Raw genomic sequence first — 18,959 nt, 5'->3', positions numbered from 1 at the left:
CCCGCCCAGCTGCCTTTGTGTGAGTCTAAGGCCACGTACCCACTTGACATGAAGGCAGTGCAGCGAGGCAAACGGTGGTGGGTGGTGGCTAAGTCGGGGGGTAAAAGGCGGTGGGTGGCCCGGTGGCCGGGCACGTGCCGCGCGGATTACGCGTGGCATGCTGCTGCGAAGAAATATGAAAGGGAAGCAGCGTGAAATATGTGTAGCATAAGACAAGGCGCATAATCAAAATGTTAGCAGCAGCAGCAGCACCACCACCACCACCATTGGATGCACATGCCACTTACACAACTGCACAGGACCTGCCCCACCGTTCTCCCCTTATTTTTCGGCTTTATAAAGCAGCAGGATTCTCTCCTCTACTCTGTTGAAAAACAAAGGGCGCCAAGCAAAAATTGCACGCCCGAGCTGCCAGTTGATGTAGCGCTCCATTACGTTAGGGGAGGCTGAAGGGGCTGTTGCAACAGCACTCGACATATCGATCATCATTGCAGCCATTGCAGGCGAAAGTCTTTAAATACATTGAATGAAAGCGAGTGATTGAAAGCGAGTAGTTTTCACACATATGCACATTTGTATTTATATTTATATAAAGCACTTCCGGATGGGGATAGTTGTGGTTTTAATACAGTGTGGAATATGTGGAATATGTTATTATTCAATAGGGCCCCTTGAAAAAATATATAAAAAAGAGATAGAGATGTAGAGAAAAACTCAATAAATTTACCCGAAGCAACTTGGCTTTTTAATCGAAACACATTCAATAAATAAACCTTTTAAATCATTAAAGCTTTTAAACTCTTTCAAATTTCCTTGAAATATTCCTGCAAAATCGCTTCAAATGGCTGCACAGACTTTAGTGAAAAATGTATATATTCCCATACTTTCTCCATCCTTATTCTGGCAATTCTTTAAATAAATATAAACCCCTCAGCATAATCCCCAGAATGATTTGCATGGACTCGGCTTTTGTACATAAATGTAAATTTTAGCCCAATATTCTAGTACTCTACTTAGACTTTGGAGCCGCCAAAAAGAAACTTTTCGCGACTTTCCACAAGCTCATGCAATAATTCAGTATGCAGGACTCCGGCTTTCGGGTTCCGTATTCCCCAAGCTGTCACTTTTGCCGCATTTCGCTGCTGGGCCCATCTCTTTCGTATTTTTCCGCCTCACTTTCTATATGTTATTTTTTGTGGAATGAAAACTGTCACTCACCTCTTCCTCATTGCTGGCCGTATTCACGGAGTCCATGCTCTGGGAGAGTCCCAAAGGGGCCAGGGCCATCTGGTTCTCCATTATGGCGTTGCTGCTGCTGCTGTCCCTGCTGCTGTTGCTGGTGTTCAGATTGTTGTTGCTGTCGCTAACGGCGGATGTTGCTGCAGTTGCTCCTGCTGACGATGCCGACGGTGCTGCTCCTGTTGCTGTGGGGGCGGCGCTAGTGGCGCTGCCTGCCGGCGAGGGCGTGGTTGGCGCGGAGGCGGTCGCGGAGTTGGACTCGTGGGAGTGCGATTCGTGGGCGGGACTGTCCGGCAAGCTGCCGCCGCTCGTCGGCACAGCTGCAACGGATGTTGCTGCTGGCACAGTCGCAGCTGTTGCTGCCGGGCTGGCGCTGGTGTTGCTGCCGCTGTGCTTGCTGCTATTAGTACTGTTGCTGTTGCTGCTGCTGCTGCTGCTCAGCAGGATGTGCTGTTGCTGCGGCTGCGCTGCGTATCTGTAGTAATGGGCCAGAGATTGCTGCTGGGCCTGCTGTTGCTGCTGCGCCTGCACCTGCTGTTGCTGCTGCTGCAAGTGTTGATTGAGCAGAGCTGCTGCTGCCGCCTGATTGAACTGGGCCAGTCGCTGCTGCTGCTGCTGTTGTTGCTGCTGCTGCTGCTGCTGTTGCTGCAACTGGGGGGCAGTGGCGACCGCGTACGCAACCTGTTGCTGCTGCACCTGCGCTTGCTGCGCCTGCTGCTGTTGGTGGTGGGCGGCAACGGCGGCCGCGAACTGCGTGGGATGGGCGAAGCTCAGCTGGTGGTGGTGCGGATGCGAGATCGAATGCTGATGCGAGATCGGATGCTGATGCGAGATCGGATGCTGATGCTGGTGCTGGTGAGCAATGGGGTGGCCCTTAACGGAGACGGAGACGGGCACGGGTACGGTGACGGGCAGCGGTACAGACACGGGCACCGGCACGGGAACGGTCACCGGCAGCACAGAGACGGCGGCGGCACACTGGCGCTTGGGCGACGGCGACAACACCTGTGGGGCACTTGCTGGCGTCTGCGGCAGCGTCGGCCTGCGTTTTATCGCAATCGACGAAATGGTGATGGCTTTTTCAAACACCGCCTGCTGGTTGTTGTTGTTGCTGTTGTTGCTGCTGCTCTGGTTGCTGATCCGACTGATCGAACTGATCGAATTAACGGCCGGGTGGTGGATGGGGCTGATCGGATGGCTAATGGCTGCTGGAGTCGTCGGCGCTACTGGCACCAAGTGCTGCAGTTGCAGTTGCGGTTCGGCGGCTGCTGCAGCGGCGGCTGCGGTGGCGATGAGCAGTTGATGATGGCTGCCCAACAGGTCCTGATAGTTGGCTATTTTGACGAATCACTTTAACTGCAAAAGAATAGAGAATGTTTATTTAATAATATATAATTTTAGTGAATTATAACACGGTATTTTGTTAATAATTAAAGTTATGTTAACGAATTTTCAAGTGTCAGTGCTAACATAATGTATGCCATGAAGTGGTAAAACTTTCTTTTTGACTTATGCCGATTTATTTTTAAATAATGACATTAAATTACATTTTATTATTTAAATATTTCCTATAATTTATTAATCCAGAAATACACTTTGAAATATCTGTTGCTACAGTAAGAATATAAATCATAATCCTGCAGAAAACAGAGTAATGAAGGTTTCAAATTTTGACTCTGAGTAGAAAACAAATATTTGGCCAGCGTGTGAGTTATTGTTTTTTGGCATATGCAAATAGCATTCAGATACTGCTGAAATACTTTTAGCTTATTTAACATAATGCAAATGTTTACACAACGCAACAAGAGATGAGGAGATGGATGGGAGGTCTGGAGCAACGCTGCATAAATCAAAAACAAATATGACGACAAAAATGTGTTCGATGGATGGGGAAGGCAGAACAGTGAAACCCAGAATTGACTGAACTATGAATATGACTTTTTATTTGTCTTTCCGATTGTAAAGCAATCGAAAAGTAAATGTTTTTCTTTAAATTCGCATGACTCGAGTGGAAAGAAGAACAATTTATCAATATCAATTAATCGAATTTCACTTATTAAAGCAATCAATTAGTTTGATATGAAAAACAGCAATAAATGTCACATTGTTAATATGAAAAGTTCCATCTCTTGATGTTTGTCATTGCTGATATTTATAAAGCAAGCTGCATTTTGGACTTTAATCGTTGGTAAATATGCAAGGAATTCCACTTTAGTGGGTCAGATTGGCAACACAGACAGTCCCTTTTATTTCTTGCAGTGTCTATTTGCGTAGTTGGGTAAAAAAAAAATTTAAATACACCGAGGCAACGGCAGCGGAAAGAGAATAACAGCAACCGCAAGGCAAGCAAACAAACTAAACAAAACACACAGATACACTCCGGAATTCACAGGGGAACAGGGGTCATAAGGGTATCTGAAACAACTTGAAAATTGAGCTGACAACAAACCAAAATTGTATTACAAACGCACGCTCCAGCTGGCAGAAATATGCACATAACTAAAGCCCAGATCTTGAAGATATGTTTGGGGATCTCTATATATGCATATGGATGTGCGATGTGTTTATGTGCAAATATATGCAAGGTAGAACCACAGGCAGGGCTTTGAATGCGGATTATACATAGTAGAGTGGAGCAAGGACAAAATCGAACCCAGAATCGAACCGCCAGCATCCCCGAAAAGCACTTTGACGCCTGGTGACACAAGATACTTTGCATATCTCGAGTTATGCAAGCGATAAACGAAGCTGAGATTTCAAAAGTTTCGAGTAACTAAAACCTTATCAGGTTTGAGGAAGAAGAAGTTTAGCAGAGACCTAATACGAATTTAATATGACCCCAGCAAATCAACGGACAAATGACGATTCGGGGATGACAGCAGCTATAATCCCGTATGATTAATAATTGACAAACAGACCGCACTATGCATATATAATAGACAATGAAACATGTATAGTTATGTGCGGGGGCTTCTTCTTTGCATTTATATCAATAAATTTATCGAGTGGTGTGAGATTTATGGCCAAAAATTGCGGACACTTTGCGATTAATGAGCGGACAACCAGGCGTATACGCAATGTCCGAAGAACATGAGAAATATATCATAGTTAGAGCGCATCAAACAAAACACTAATATCAACCATTTATGGATAAAGCCATGAACTTGATTATTGTGTTGCGCAAAATGATATAAATGAAATTGATTTCCGTGTGGGCAATTAATTAATTTTCGGAGCTGTTCGAACAACAACTTGTTGCCATAATATGCCGATGCGATGTGGTGGTGATGATAATAATAGAATAGAAAATTCTCCCCCTGAGAAATTATCCCTTTGATATTGTATTCTCTTTCTCCCTCGGAAATTCTCAATGCACTTTTGCAGCAATAAGTAAGTGACTAACACTAACAAAGTATTGTTTGCATAAGCAGCAACAGCGACACAATGGAAAAGGTGGACAAAAGGGGGTCTCAATAGAACCCAGAGAGTAAAAATAATGACGCTTTGCTATCTACCACATTTTGTTGTTTTCTGTCTATCCCATTGCCATGGAAATTAGTCAGTACAAAAGTACGAAAAAAAACTGTATGTGTATAGAGAAAAAAAATTGTAGAAAAAGCGAGTCATAAATATTGCTAATGAATTTCCCGCACGCTTTGCTGAGCTCAACAACAATAACAACGAAAACAGAACCAAAACCGAACCGAATCGAGTCTCTCTGCTAACTATATAGTATGCTGGAACGGAAGTTGGGAGCGGGAGCATTTGTTGTTTTTTGTTTTTTGGTTTTGGCATAAAATAAATATAATTAAATGTAATTTTTATAATGACAAATGCTTTGTTGTCGGCGGCGCGCCCTCTGAGCAATTATGGCAGCGCGCTCTCGACACAGAAAACAGGGAAAAAAGCAGCCATAAGGTTGATGCGAAATCAAAATGTTTTGTATCCCGAAAGCCGCAGCTCGAACTAGAGCAGCTGAAAGTTAAATTTCGTTGATCATCGATTTTGGTGGCTGGAATAAAAGGCCCAAAATTGAGTTTTGCCTCGACTGAAGCTTGTTCCATGGCTTTGAGCCCGCTGGCAATGTCGATTTGCCTGCTGCTCGCTCGATTAGCTGGCAATTGGACGGATGGGAATGGCTATGGGGCTATGGGGCGATGGGGCGATGGGGCCCTCAGCTCAATCAGTCGAGATTCGTTGTAAAAGATAGAGATACACACACACGCGAGAGCTAATAGATGCACGCCCACGATCCTCGGGGGCATTATGATGATCAGAGCTCGGTCGCAAACGGGTTTCGCCATAAAAATAAAGATGATTTTGGCCAGATCACTTGTCAGCAACTGAAATCGCAATTAGCATTGCTAATGCGTGAGGATAGACGACGGCCCAAAGTACTCGGTATCTGTGAGTACGCCGCAAGTATCTGCGGCTCCCACGTGATCTGCTTTTTCGTAGATTGCTGCACATTCCGCACTTGAGATACGAATTGTTAAAGATACTCGTTCAGCTCACGGGAGATGCAAATGTATCTCGTTTCGTGTCAAATGCCCAAATTTGTCAACAACTCGTCGCAATCATGAAGATGACGATGACGATGATGATGATGATAATAGGAATAATAACAATAACGACAACTATTATTAAAGACGGACCCCAGAAAGACACTTGGATGAGCTGACACGCCTAGTGGCACTAGAATAATAACTTGTCTCCAAAACCCAAGTGGTTTTAGCCATAAAAATGGGAAAAATATCTACCGTGTCATTGTTATTGCCACCCATACTCGAGGCAGTCGCATAATTAATATTTAATAAGCCAAGTCAAGAGCGTTGCCAAAAGTTTTCTCTAGTGAAATATTCTGTTTCCGAGCAACTCCTTTACCCCCTTTTTTTCACTTCTTCATGCATGTGTTTTCATACACTTGTTTGGGGCTTAGTTACATTTTATATGACGTATTTTCTATATTAAATATTTACCCTAAAATCTATACATTATATACTTAAAGCCTTTATGAGTTATTTCGAATATGAAATCTAATAACTGGTAAGAATCGTTTGAATCATCTAAAGATGGCTTAAAGCTTTCATCTCTGCCTTTAATTTTGTACATATTTCGGTACTTCAAAATTTAATATAATTTTTGCAGTGCATGAAATATTCGGTTTGTGTTTGAAGCTCACCTACCAAAATGTTTGTTTTCGTTTTCAACTTATTCCCTTACTGAAGAGAGGGAGAGCAGGATGTCTTGGTTTTGGCTCGTTGCGATGCCTTATGTGCCGCATATATTATGATGCTCGAGCAACATTTTTTATAACTTGGCATGCTCCAATTCTTTGGTGCAAGAGCTCGGCTCATGCCTCACGGCAGCCCGTCTCTATTTGCCATCGGAAGGGGGATTTAATGGAGGGAATGGGAACGGGGACTGGGACTGTGACTTGGACTGGGCGGGAGCAACTTGAGGATGAACCATTCGGAATGTGTGCGCAAGTATCTGCAAGATAGTTTGTTCTGGGCAACTTTTCTTCCCTGCCTGCCTGCCTGCCCTGCCTTTGGCTTCGAATCTTTATGTACACTCGGCAATGTATAGAGAGTCGAACACAGAAAAAAAGTAGAGTGTACCTCCTTCGTTTTTGAGAAAATTACAAAATCCATTAAGTTGCTTGCACGCAACTTAAACATAAATCCATCATACGCCATGTGGCACACATACAGAGCAAGGAGACAAGGACAAGTCGCAAGTGGGGGTGGCACCACTAGCACTAGCATGCAGCTCCAGATCCAGATCCAGCTCCTCTTCTCCGCCTCTGCTGATTCGGCTGCTTTTATTATCCACGCCATATTTAATGCACAAACATTCAGACACTCGAGTAGGTAAGTAGGTTGGGCTAAGTCTACATCGACGTCTATATAGAGAGATATATATACATAGTAGGTAGGTAACCGCCCCCGTTCCCCCTTCGAAGACATTTTCCTCTCGGCCTGCAAGGCTTTCAATTTAATTTCCTAGCCATCCAACTGACGAACTTTGTACTTTGTTCGTTGCTTTCGAAACTGCTTTCAATGCAGCAGCAGCAGCCTTTGATGGGGGATGTGTGTATCTTTTGGCTGATGGCTGGCGATACCATAAATCATAGAACCGATTACGCCAAATTGCAAACGTTAATGTAATAAAACCTCGGACCCAAAATTGCCCGTGGGGATAGAGGGAGAGATCTGGGAGAAAAGTAAAACTCACGTCTCTTGGGGGAGAATTGAGGCGAAGCGAGACAATAGACAGCTCTGTGTGTCTGCAGAATCTAGTTCAAAAGTTCAAGCAAAAAAGCGAAAAAGCGGAGATTGAAAGGCAACAGAAGACACGATCGCGGAGAAAGGGAGTCGCAATGAGACTGCACGTTTTGGAGCTTCTGTTTTGGACCACAATCGGAGACCCACTTTGGAGGCTTTACTTTATAACAACAAGGTCCAGCAATGAGTCTTTGTGGTTTTTCACTTTGAGTATGCTTTCATCCGCATCAAAGTGTAATGCCAGCTTGGCCAAAAGACCGCAAATCAAATGCCAGCAATGTGCAGCAATGAGTTTCGTGTGGGTGACAAGTACTCATCGTATTGGTTTTGTGTTTGCACCGAGAGAAATATGAAATTCCTGTGCTGCAAGGTTATTATTCAAAAACTCAACTTGATTTGCCTTTTCTCGCAGTGCAGTTCGAAGGAAGCAATATCGACCGATTAAGGTGAGAGAACTGCCCCTGGTCGAAGGCAATTTGCAACCGCAATGTACGAACTTAGGTACCGATGACAAATGCCATGACGCCTGACAAATGCCATTGCTGTCTCCATCATCATCAATGTCAAGATGCCACCCATTTTGCACCCACTGTCCCTTTGTTTTCAGCCATCTCCGGATCTCCGGGGCCTGTGTTCCATTAGTATTCGCAATTAATTTCCATCTGTGCTGAATTTTTTTCAAATTTCTAAGCTCACCGCCCAGGGAAACGAAAAGCAGCAAAAGGCGATGGAACAAAAAAAAAAAAAAAACAAAATCCTATACAAATCGCTGGGGAAAAATCTCTAAGCTTGGATATATAACTTTATATGTCTCTTACTCTCTATATATATACAATTTTTTGTTATTCCGACAATGGAGGTTAATTAACATTAATTTTGCATAATTAAAGCAGAGGCAGAAGTCAAAAACAATAGTACGAGCCACTGAAATGTAGTGGGGCGGCCGGGAAAATCTCCACGAGCAGTCACCAGATTATCTGTCAGTGGGTCAGTGTCAAGGGTTTTCCCTCGAGGAGTGAACAAGGAAAAGCTTTTCGGCCCCTCGAACTCGATTTATATTAATTTCCATTGCCAGAGATGAGGAGATAAAGCCGCACTTGATTACTCAATTATTTTGCATAAATTAAGAGTATTGTCTTTGACATTTAACTGTTGGCTTTTCGCAAATCCTTGGCCAACCACAAATGTCTGTGTGAGAGACGCCAAGACAATTTGTGGTCAAAGTTTAATTGTCAAGAAAGAAAGTTCAAGATTTCTGGTTGTGAAGTTGTGGTTAAGATAAAAATTAGTATTGTCATACGAGAAAAATGAAAATTGTATGGAAATTTAAATGACAAATATTTGATGTATTTGAAAATTAAATTATTACACATAAAGCGTATTAAACATATAACAAAATGTGACTGTTTTTTCTACTAGCTTGACCACAACTGTATGAGCTTGGAGCCTACATATTTCTACTTCCGCTTGGCCATTGAACAAAGTGCTCTCCTCTTTCTGTGCATTTCTGAAATTGCCTCAAATCAAGCTCAAAGTGCGTGTGCGTCTTCTGCCTTCATCCGTTTGTTGCTCTTTTTCTTTTTTCTTTTTTTCATAAATTGCGCTTTGTTTATTATGCCTCCGTTGCCGCTCAACGCTGACCCGGCTTGAGAATGATGTCATTAATTAATGTGAATGAGTTCAGTATGATGTCAATTAGCTGCGGAAAGCGCACTTGGCGGCAGAAGGCAGAAGCAGCGACTCAGCAAAATTCAATGGATAATTTGTTGCTGGTCAGAAAGCCACCCACACTTTGGCAAAAATAAGCACACTTGGCTCAAAAAGGGGACGGTGGAGTATAGAATTTTAAATAAATGTATACAATAATATTAATAACTTAAGGAAAATTGTTGGAATATTGTACCCTTCCAGGGTATTGCAACTTTAGTTAGAAGCTAGAAACTAAGTGAAAGAAGTCATTTCCGGCCCTATAAATCATATATATTCTTGATCATCATCAACAGGCAAACCTATTTAGACATCTCAGAAAGAAACAAAAAATTTACAAATTTCTTCAAAATTTTATAAGGGGTTACATCGTAAAAATTGTCGAAAATTTGCAAAAATTTTAAATTTTAATAAAAGTCAAATAGAGTTAATAGATTTATTAACCTAATGCAAACTAACATAGTAAAACTTGACGAAATGAAATTAATGCTTTTTTGGCTACGGTATGAGTTCATTAAGTTTTGATATTTTATCATAAAAAATTCAAAAATTTTAAGCTGAGTTTTGATCGATTTCCGATTCTATAATTCATTTCAGATTCCCAAAATTAGTTGACTTTCTTGTTTGGGAATAATCTTCACATTAATTTGCAATTCCTGTTGGAAAATGATAGTTTTTTTATTTATTAAAACGTGTATTTATTACTTTTCCATGAATTTTATATCAGAACCTAGCAGATTTGATTTTCAAGTGTAAGTACATCTACTGCACTTGGATAAAAACGCAGACAGACCCACTGGCGGCTTAAACAATTGCGGAAGCTCTTGAGATTCCTTCTTCTCATTTTTTTGTTGCTTATAAAGAACATCTCTCTCGATTACCATAAGCAGCTGCGCTGTGCTTAGGCAAAAGTTGAGGACTTTATCTTCGGCAGGCAGGAAACTTTGGCCCAAAGTACTTAACAATAGTTAAGACCTACTCCCAGATGCGGCGAAGAAAGAAGGCTGGCTGGCGCAATCATTAAAACTCAACTCCCAATGGAAGCGGTATACCCGAAATATAATAACACTAAGTAAATGCAATAAAATGAAAATCCAACTGGGGAAATTTCGCAATGATTTATTGTTGTTGCCGAACAAAAAGAACTACGGCGAAAAACAAAAGCGAAGAAGAAAAAGTAAAAGGCATTATGCTGATCAAACTCGGATGGAAAACTTTTGGTAGCTCTGCTTACTTACGAAAAGATTTTTGTGTTTTTCTTTTGGAGCACTGAGAACTGACTTCGATTTCAACTCACCTGCAAAAGATAAAAGAGAAAGAGCCATTAATTTATTATTTATTACGATTTCTTCTTAATTCATAAAGTAAACTTAAAGTTTTCGTTTCCCATGCAGCATCTCTAAGCTTTGCCCGCTACTTGTAGGGTTAATTAATAACGCTAAACGAATATTATTTTGATTTATGGTCTTTTAAATAAACTATACTTAAATAGCATATATATAAAAATATTTTAAAAATACCTATTATCACTTACAGACTCGCAAAATAACAATTAAAATTCAGTAGGAGGAGCCGGAAGATGTGTAAAAGAAAACAAAAGAGACGTAAATGTAGACAGAAGCTCCATAAATTTCTCCTTTTTCAATATTCGAAAGTTCCCCAGGCCTTGGATGGATTTTCTTCCCTTGCAAACCCAAATTGCATGTTCCAAACAACCGGACAAACGATTGTTTAGAGCCTGGTCAGTGATTTTTTGGTCTTTGTTTTTGCAGGCCAATTGTTGCTACAATTTGTTAATGCAAAAGGCGAAAGGCAAAATTCGGACCGAGTTCAGTTCCTATTCCAGTCTCAGTCTCAGTCTCGGACTCAGTTTAGTTTAGTGATTTTGTGGTATGTGTTTCTGCAACGAAGGCGAAACAATTTCTGTGGTCAAGAGCCTTTCACCAAACAAGAGCAGTTGAGAGGGAAAGAATAACATAGAGTAGAGCACCGAGTTCATAGCTCACGAACTCCCATCCCCGAGATTGAGTCGGCCCTCTTTTTTTGGGGGGGCTGGTCATGTTATCGCCCCTCTTTTTGGCCTGGCTAAATCTGCCATTGAGCCCCCTCTCAGTTGTGGCCATTACTCTGGGCCATCCCCTTGGTCTGGGGAATTTGTTTAGACCCAACCGAGTCTGAGCCCCGTTTAAACAATGTGGCTTTTTGTTTATTCCTCTTCACTCCTGGCCGACTTTTTGGGGTTTCCCCCCACAGGCATTGGCTGAGGATGAGGAAAAGTGGTAAGTGAGACTTGCAATCAGCTTGCATTCTTATCTGTCAATGGGAAATCAGTCGGAATTACCTCTCCAAATCAAGAGTATATCAAAGTACCCGCCTGTCTTTACTAATGATGAGCAAATAATGAGAAAAAAAAATATTGCAACTAGAGAGCGAGAGGTGACAGATAAGAAAAAGCCGAGCGAATTCTTTAGTCTCTGGGCTCTTTGCCAGCAGCTATATACATATATTCCTCAATTAGCTTCTGGCGGGTTAGACAGAGAGATATATACATATAGAGACAGAGAGAGAGAGCATCCCACACATAATAAACTAAGTGCCAACCCTTGAACAACAAATAAAGCGATATTTACTTATGAGCAACTCAAACTTACTCTCCGAATCCTTTTTATCCTTAGAGACAGGTTTTGTATTATATTTACACATGCCATTTAGTGCAGAGACAGAAATTAGGGTAACTTTTCTAATAAAAAGCTTATAATAACATAAAACATTACAGTATCTTTAATTATGTGATTTCTTCAGTCTTTAATACTACAAAATTATGCTTAAGAACCCTGTATAATGTCGCGGTATTATCGATTATCTAAACCCTGTATAAACATAGACTTTCTGTGACTTTAATTACCTCAATTGTTCAGTGTTTAATAATATAAAATTTAGCTAAACAAACCTGCTTAATATCATATATAAAATTTGTATAACTATATTTCAGATTATCTTTAGTAAGTTCCCAGAAAACCCCCTGATTTTTCGTTCTCTGTAGCTACCTGTTTCCCAGTTCGCATGGGGTGGCAGATATTTTGCCTGATTGGGGGTGTCTGGGCTCACACACAGAGTGTACAGGTCTCAGATTACATGCTGGCAGCCCTTTTTTACCATTCCTCCTTCGTTTTTTTGATGGATGGATGGATGGTTTCCCTTTTTCCTTTTGCTTATTTACTTAAGCAAGAACACAGAAAACTGGTTGTCGCCGCCAGAGTGAAGAATCATGTGAGTTGAGCAGGAAAAGTGACAGCGGAAGGGGAAGTCGGTTGTGAAAGGGGTTTGGGGGGGATGGGGATGGAGATGGGCAAGTGACAGTTGGCACCACGGAAGTGGTTTTGATTTAAAACCGCTTCGCGCCGAATGACGCAAGATAAACAGATGCTTGCCGACGGAGAACAGGTGCCGACAGGTGTGAGAGAAGAGCGAGAAATATAAGCCAAAGAGAAGGCTAAAACAAAAGTCAATTAGGATATGGGAATCTTAGCCGAAGTCGAACTGGTTTTCGATTTATTTGATTTACTTTCCTGAGCTTCCAGCAGGTAACCAATTTAAGGAGCTTCATAGGAATACTATCTAAATATTCTGGCATCTACATGACTTTATTTTTAAAATTTCTATCAATTTTGTAAGCAATTTGAAAGAGGAAAATACTACTATCAGACAACTATCAGACTTCTAAACCATTCTTAAACATTTCTTGCTGCAAAGACTTTATTTAAAGTCAAAATGTTGTTGAAATTTGTATCGTTATTTTTCCCCATCATCAATTTAATCATTGTTCCTTCGTTTTCTACCAAATTGTTCACGCAATTTTGATTGTTCTGATGCGGTTTATCTAATTTGTAATTACTGCTGAAAATGAAATTCGAAAACAAAGACAGACAGAGGGAGAAGCGAAACCACAAAACACAATCACAGTGAATGCAAAGGGAGAGGGCTTATGGAGGATGAACGGGGAAGTACCAGTTCCAGACTGGCTAAATCCCCCCACTGGGCATACTGGCGGCTTATTGGCAATCAAATTTGGAGCAGAGCTCGTGTCTTAGTCTGGGAATATCGTGGGAACGAGATGAACAAGGGTGGCTCAGACCTCGTGGAGTGTGGAGTTTCAGCTGATTAGCATAATTGACTTTGTGTTAAATTTAGCATTTAATTAATGTGAGTGTGTGTGTGTGTGTGTACAGAGCAGGCGAGGTGGTAACAAACATTTGGTGGAATTTGGTGTTTCCCCGGAGCCAATATACCTAAGCACCGGATCGATTTGAGGAGTAACCCAGAATTACGGAAACACCACGCACACTTACGACCAATTGTTGTGCCTCCTTTGGCGCTCAGTTTGGCAAACACATGTGCTCCCAATTCCAAGCCGAAAACTCTCCCAGCGCCGGCACTTGAACAAAGCCCGGCCATAATTGACTTTTCCAGCGGAGCAGCAGAAGCCGGCAGGCAGGCAGGCAGGCGGGCAGGCATACCACAACCACTTAACACCTCCCAAACCACCCACAAACAAAAGGAGAAGGCAACGGCAGAGCCGGCAGAGCAGAAGGCCGCAGAAGGAAAGGCGCTCTAGAAAAACTTTGGGCCAACCCCTCGGCAAAGCACTTAACATGTTCATCAATTGCGCTCTCGCCACTCGCTTCCCAGACACACAATCCCGGTCCCGGGCCCACAGACACCAAGACAAAGTGTCCCGGCTCACAGGGCAGCCGGGAAATGGAACGGAATGGGCTGAAATTCCTCTGGGTAGTGAGTGGTGGGGGATGGGAGAAAATCTGGGCAAGCCAAAACAATGCAACGCTCCAAGCCACGAAGAAGCCAGAGCCCCAAAGAGAGTGCCGTGAAATCGTTTGGCGACAGGAAAGACGGCCAAGAAAGTAGAACACATTTTGACAGTGAAAGAAATTTGATTGGAAAAGAATGAATTTGAAATGCAAAGTCAAGTCAAGTATAAAGTTTATCAGTACAACTTTACCTCTAATTGAACAACAGAAGTTTATGATTTTTGAAACAACATATCATATATATGAAGCCTTATAATTTGTTGTACCATTTTCTCTCTGTGCACTGTCGGGGGAGTAGGTTACACGCCTACGCTAGAGCCACTGTAATTTGTTAGATGCTCCACGCCAAAAAGCCCAAGCCAAGTCAAGGCCTCAAGATGTTTCGGGCTGTAATTCAAGCTGAGCTTTAGCCGCAAGGGGAACCGAAATGAAGAGGAGTCCGCGATGTAGGCGATCATAAAATCTTGGCTAGCTAACTTTGGTCAATGTCTAGACTCTAGACAAGAATCTAAGGCTAATGAATGTCATCGCGAAGAACTAGTTAAACCAGTTTAAGGAGCATATGGCAACTGGGGGAAATGGAAGAAAAGAAAAGATGCGAATGCCCTTTGGGCACAAGAATTTTCCCCCAGGCACTTTAATCTTCATACTCTAGATGACAGGTGATGGCCTTTATTTTGGGTTAGTTAACTAACTTTAAATAATTATAAATATTAAAGAGAAGTAAGCTTAGCATGAAGGAGAATTATACTATAATCTTTAACTAAAAAAACTTAACATAACTCTTAAAAGGTGTAACTAAAACTTGTCACTATTTAGTTACAACCCTTTTTTATATTTTGCTGAATTTATATGGAGTATTGGGTATCTCATGGTCGGTTTTTTTTCTATTTCAGTCTCAGAGACATCTCGGCGGATGATTAATTTGCGCTTTTGACCGCACACGCTGAGTGGCTGAATGGACTGACAGAAAGGCTGGAAGGTTTCTTCACTCAGCGCGATGTCAAACTCAAATGGGACAGAGCTCAGGCTGATGAACACTTTGTGGAGGTTTATGCAAATGAACAGTGATTGGGGGGGCAATGGAGTTGTCCGGAGAGTAGCTGCATAAGTATCCGCATAATTACCCATAATGAGTAGAAAATGGAAAGTATCCGCCGACTGGGTTAAGCAAATTGTGGTTGAGTGACCGAGGAGCGAGAGGAGAGGGGAATTGAAGGTAAACAAAGATTTTCCCATTGCCTTCGGTCTTCGATTTGCACATAGCACACAGCAAATAATGTGAACATAATGAACAGAAGCACATAGATCCAGAGATTTCAATTCAATTAAAGGACTATGCTTGAAGGATTAAAACCTCTTTGTTAATGCGCACTTTTAGTGATTGTTTTTAATGGAAATTTTGCCGCTCTGTTGTTTTCTCTCTGTGTAGATACACCAGTACACATCATCAAGTTTAGGTGTAAACAGATACAGAACCCGGGGAGCCGGAGGTGTTAGCAGTTGCGCAAATTTGCATGGCGTCAACAGGTGGCACCGCTGGCAATGCCAAAGCGCGAAATCTATTTATTTAGTTACACATTTCGCTGGGGCTTCGTCTTGCTTTCAACTTCAGCCAACTCGAGTGTGTTTCAATTTTTCAACTTCAACTACTTCGGCAACAGTTTAGCCTGCCACAACACACTCTCCTCCTCCTCCTTCTGCGGCTGCGGGCAATGTCAGTCTGTCCACTCTGCTGCACTTCATTCCAGTTGCTCCTCCATGGAATCCACACCGCCGACGAAATGCAAATGTGGCAGCCAGGCAGCGACTCTGGCGAAATGATGCAACAGTCAAGCTCAGCGGAAAAGTCGAGGCAAAAAGCCTCGAGTCAACGTTTTTCTCGTTCGATCTTCGATGCCTTCGAGGTCTCGACTCCAGTTGAAGGCAAACAAAGACAAGCCCCGCGGCATCGGATACTTTGTAATAATCCCCAACTAACAGTTGGAAACACTCGCAGTACAGCGCTAAAATATCTCCATATGATGTGGCTCTGGGGGGAACGAATGGCTTTCTGCTGCTGCTGATGATGATGATGATGATGATGACGATGTTGAAGGCAGTCTGTCAGTGCAGTTTTGCCGAACAGAGATGACTTCGTGAGAGGAAGTGCTTGAAATGTGTTTAAATATAGTTGTGGGTTCATAAATAAGATATATAGTTGCAAAATTAATGACAAATAATCGATGATTCTCTTCAGGAGATCTTTTTCTAGTTTCTAATCTAAGTGGTTATTCTTGTTTCTCTGATGATTCTCATTTAAATACTCAGTATATTTATTGCACAAGACACTCATGACTTTCCCGGGCATTTTCCTTTTTCACGCCACCATCTCCGGGGGCCACCACCACATCACGTTTCCCTCCGAGTTGGCCTCGCTTATTGGCATTCACCATTTCCCGCTGATTTCTGTTGTTTTTTCGTCGAAGATATTGTCTCTTGAGCTTGGCTTCGGCTTCGGATTCGTATTCGTATTCGTTTTGCTTTATTTTACTTTTATTTATTTATATATGTACATATATATATCTCTTCTTTTTTCACTGCGGCGCGTCAGAAACTCGTGCATGGGGATCAATCTCTCCATTAGAGTCGTCATCGTCATCGTAGCTGGGTTTCTCTGGTTATTGCATTGTAAAGACAGAAGGCAATGTAATGATGTTTGCGTCATGAGCGGCATTTCTAGCTCAAGAGTGTGGATTGTCTCAGGCCATGGATGTATCTGTATCCAAGTAGCTGAGTATCCGAGTATCTGAGTATCTCTGTATCTGTTGTCGTGGTGCACTTGTAGAGCTCCGTCGCCCGTCACTCACTCGTCTCGCATTTCGCATTTGCGGGCGAATATTGTGTAATATGCATTGTTGTTGGCTCTGCCAGGAATTGGGTAATCCATATGGCCAATATCAAATATGAACCACCTCAACTGAAAACGAAACTCAACAAATGAGAGCTGTATATAAATACATATATTTGTGTTTGTTTAGATATTTATAAAACTTCCATCTCTGCACATTGAGATGGATTGACGCGAAACATTTGCATCTTTTGCATAGTTTATCAATTTAAGGTGGCATCGGGGCTAAAGCCTTTTGATAAATTGCCCGACACGAAAGCAGCATTCAACATTTGTATCTGTATCTGTATCAGCGCGTATCTGTATCTGTATCTCAGAGATATGAAAATATAAAACGGGACAAATTCAACAATCAATCAGATGGAGACGACACTTAATGCAAACGGCAAATTTTTTATAAATAAATATTTAACATTTTCTGAACAATCCACAGGGGGAAAATCGGAGAACTTTAGCATTTACTGAGAGCTCAGTCGTAGTACATATAAATGAAATAAATAAAAATAATTCTGAGGAAGGCTTGAAATCATTAAAACTATATAGATATTTAATCAGAATCTAATCTAACCATTATGAAAAGGATTTATATTATAAAGAAAATACTTGTAACTTTTCAATTGGCTTTCTAATTAATCAGAAAAGGATTCATGTCTTAAAAGTTAGTAACCTAAAATATATTCCTGATATATAAACAACAATCAATCAACAAATATTAGTTTTGTTGTACTCTAACTATAATGTTTTATAAAAACTGATCTTTATAGTAAGAATTGTTTTACGATAATTTAATTTCAGTGCATTTCCCTCTTAACTAAGCACGTGCGCCTACAATAAAATTTGAAAATTTATTGCCTGGTTACAGCAAAACGCAGGATACCTTTTCGGCCACTTCAACCCCTCGATTGTCCTCCCTCCTGAGCCCTCATCCCTCAGCTCTCGGCTCCTTGACCCCGCACCTCCTGCCACCGTATGTATGTGTGTGTGTCTGTGTGTGTGTATTAATGTTGCATGTTCATTTGGTTTGCGTGCAGGTCTTCCTTCTCCTTGCCTTGGCTCCACAGCTCATGCTGGTTGTAAATTACAGTGGCGGAGCCATAGAACGAGCACTGTGAGCAAAAACGAACCCCTAACCCTGGTTGCAACCCTCGCGTACCAAAGTAGCCAGCATTTGGACTGGTTTCCAGGACACAGGACCTGATCCTTTTGCGCCCCGCCTCTAACGAGCCGCGCGACAGCTGATGGCCATGGTTTGCTCTTGGCCGTTGGCAGTTGCCAGTTGCCAGTTGCCAGTTGGTTTTATGGCCACCCAAAGGCCACTGAACCGCACCTTAAAAAACAAAAAAAAAAAAAAAGGCGCTAAAGCAAACTGTGGCCAAGTCGCAGTTTGATTAAAACTATACACAGACAGATACACACATGGCTACAGTAATAAATGGCCAAACATGGACACATGGGAGCAGCCAGCCGCCTTAGGTCTTCAAACTCGTTGCTGTCGTCTTTTTATTGTATACCCTTACATAGGGCTTTATAATTATGCCCCGGAAGTTTGGCTCTAAAGACTTTGTAAAGATGAAGAAGAGTCTGGAGCATTTTTATTAGTTGTCCAGATTTGGGCATGTTTCTAAGCTAAGACATGCTAAAGTCAGTGATTTGTGAAGCATATCTTAATACTGAATTTATTTTAATAATTTTCTTTTAAAAATAGACCGTCCCCTTAATGATTTTCTTCCCTAACTTATTCCCTGAATAGTTCATTTCGAAAGGGAGTTAAGAATATTCGGTTTAAAAAGTAAACTTTCCTGTTCTCGTATTTTGTAATGTATTTTATTTTTGTTTTAATAGTCTTAGCTTGACCTCGTCACCGGTCCGCGTTTTGGCCCAGCGGCGCTCCCTTCCTGACCCGCTGTCTTTCCTCTTCCTGTCGCCCATCTGTTGTCCCGCCCGCCCCTCGCTCACCTGAGTACACAGGGTGTGTGTGTGTATGTGTGTGTGTGTGTTTGTCGTGTTTCA

The 18,959-nt window shown here is 41.9% G+C and overlaps 1 protein-coding gene across 1 annotated transcript in view; it reads right to left on the bottom strand.

The window, feature by feature from the left end:
- Positions 1-18,959, bottom strand: part of LOC147642694 (protein couch potato) — a 71,382-nt gene that overhangs the window by 44,154 nt on the left and 8,269 nt on the right. Inside the window, exon 3 of the mRNA XM_086839283.1 lies at positions 1,219-2,595. Within this exon, the coding sequence (XP_086695409.1) occupies positions 1,219-1,299 (81 nt within the window). The 5' untranslated portion in view covers positions 1,300-2,595. The remainder of the gene's footprint in view (positions 1-1,218; positions 2,596-18,959) is intronic.

This window comes from Drosophila serrata, unplaced genomic scaffold, assembly GCF_035046125.1.
Source record: "Drosophila serrata isolate PLE 108 unplaced genomic scaffold, ASM3504612v1 contig_364, whole genome shotgun sequence".
Taxonomy (NCBI): Eukaryota; Metazoa; Arthropoda; class Insecta; order Diptera; family Drosophilidae; genus Drosophila; species Drosophila serrata.
Note: the sequence above shows the minus strand (reverse complement) of the source record. Positions and strands in the feature narration are given on the sequence as shown.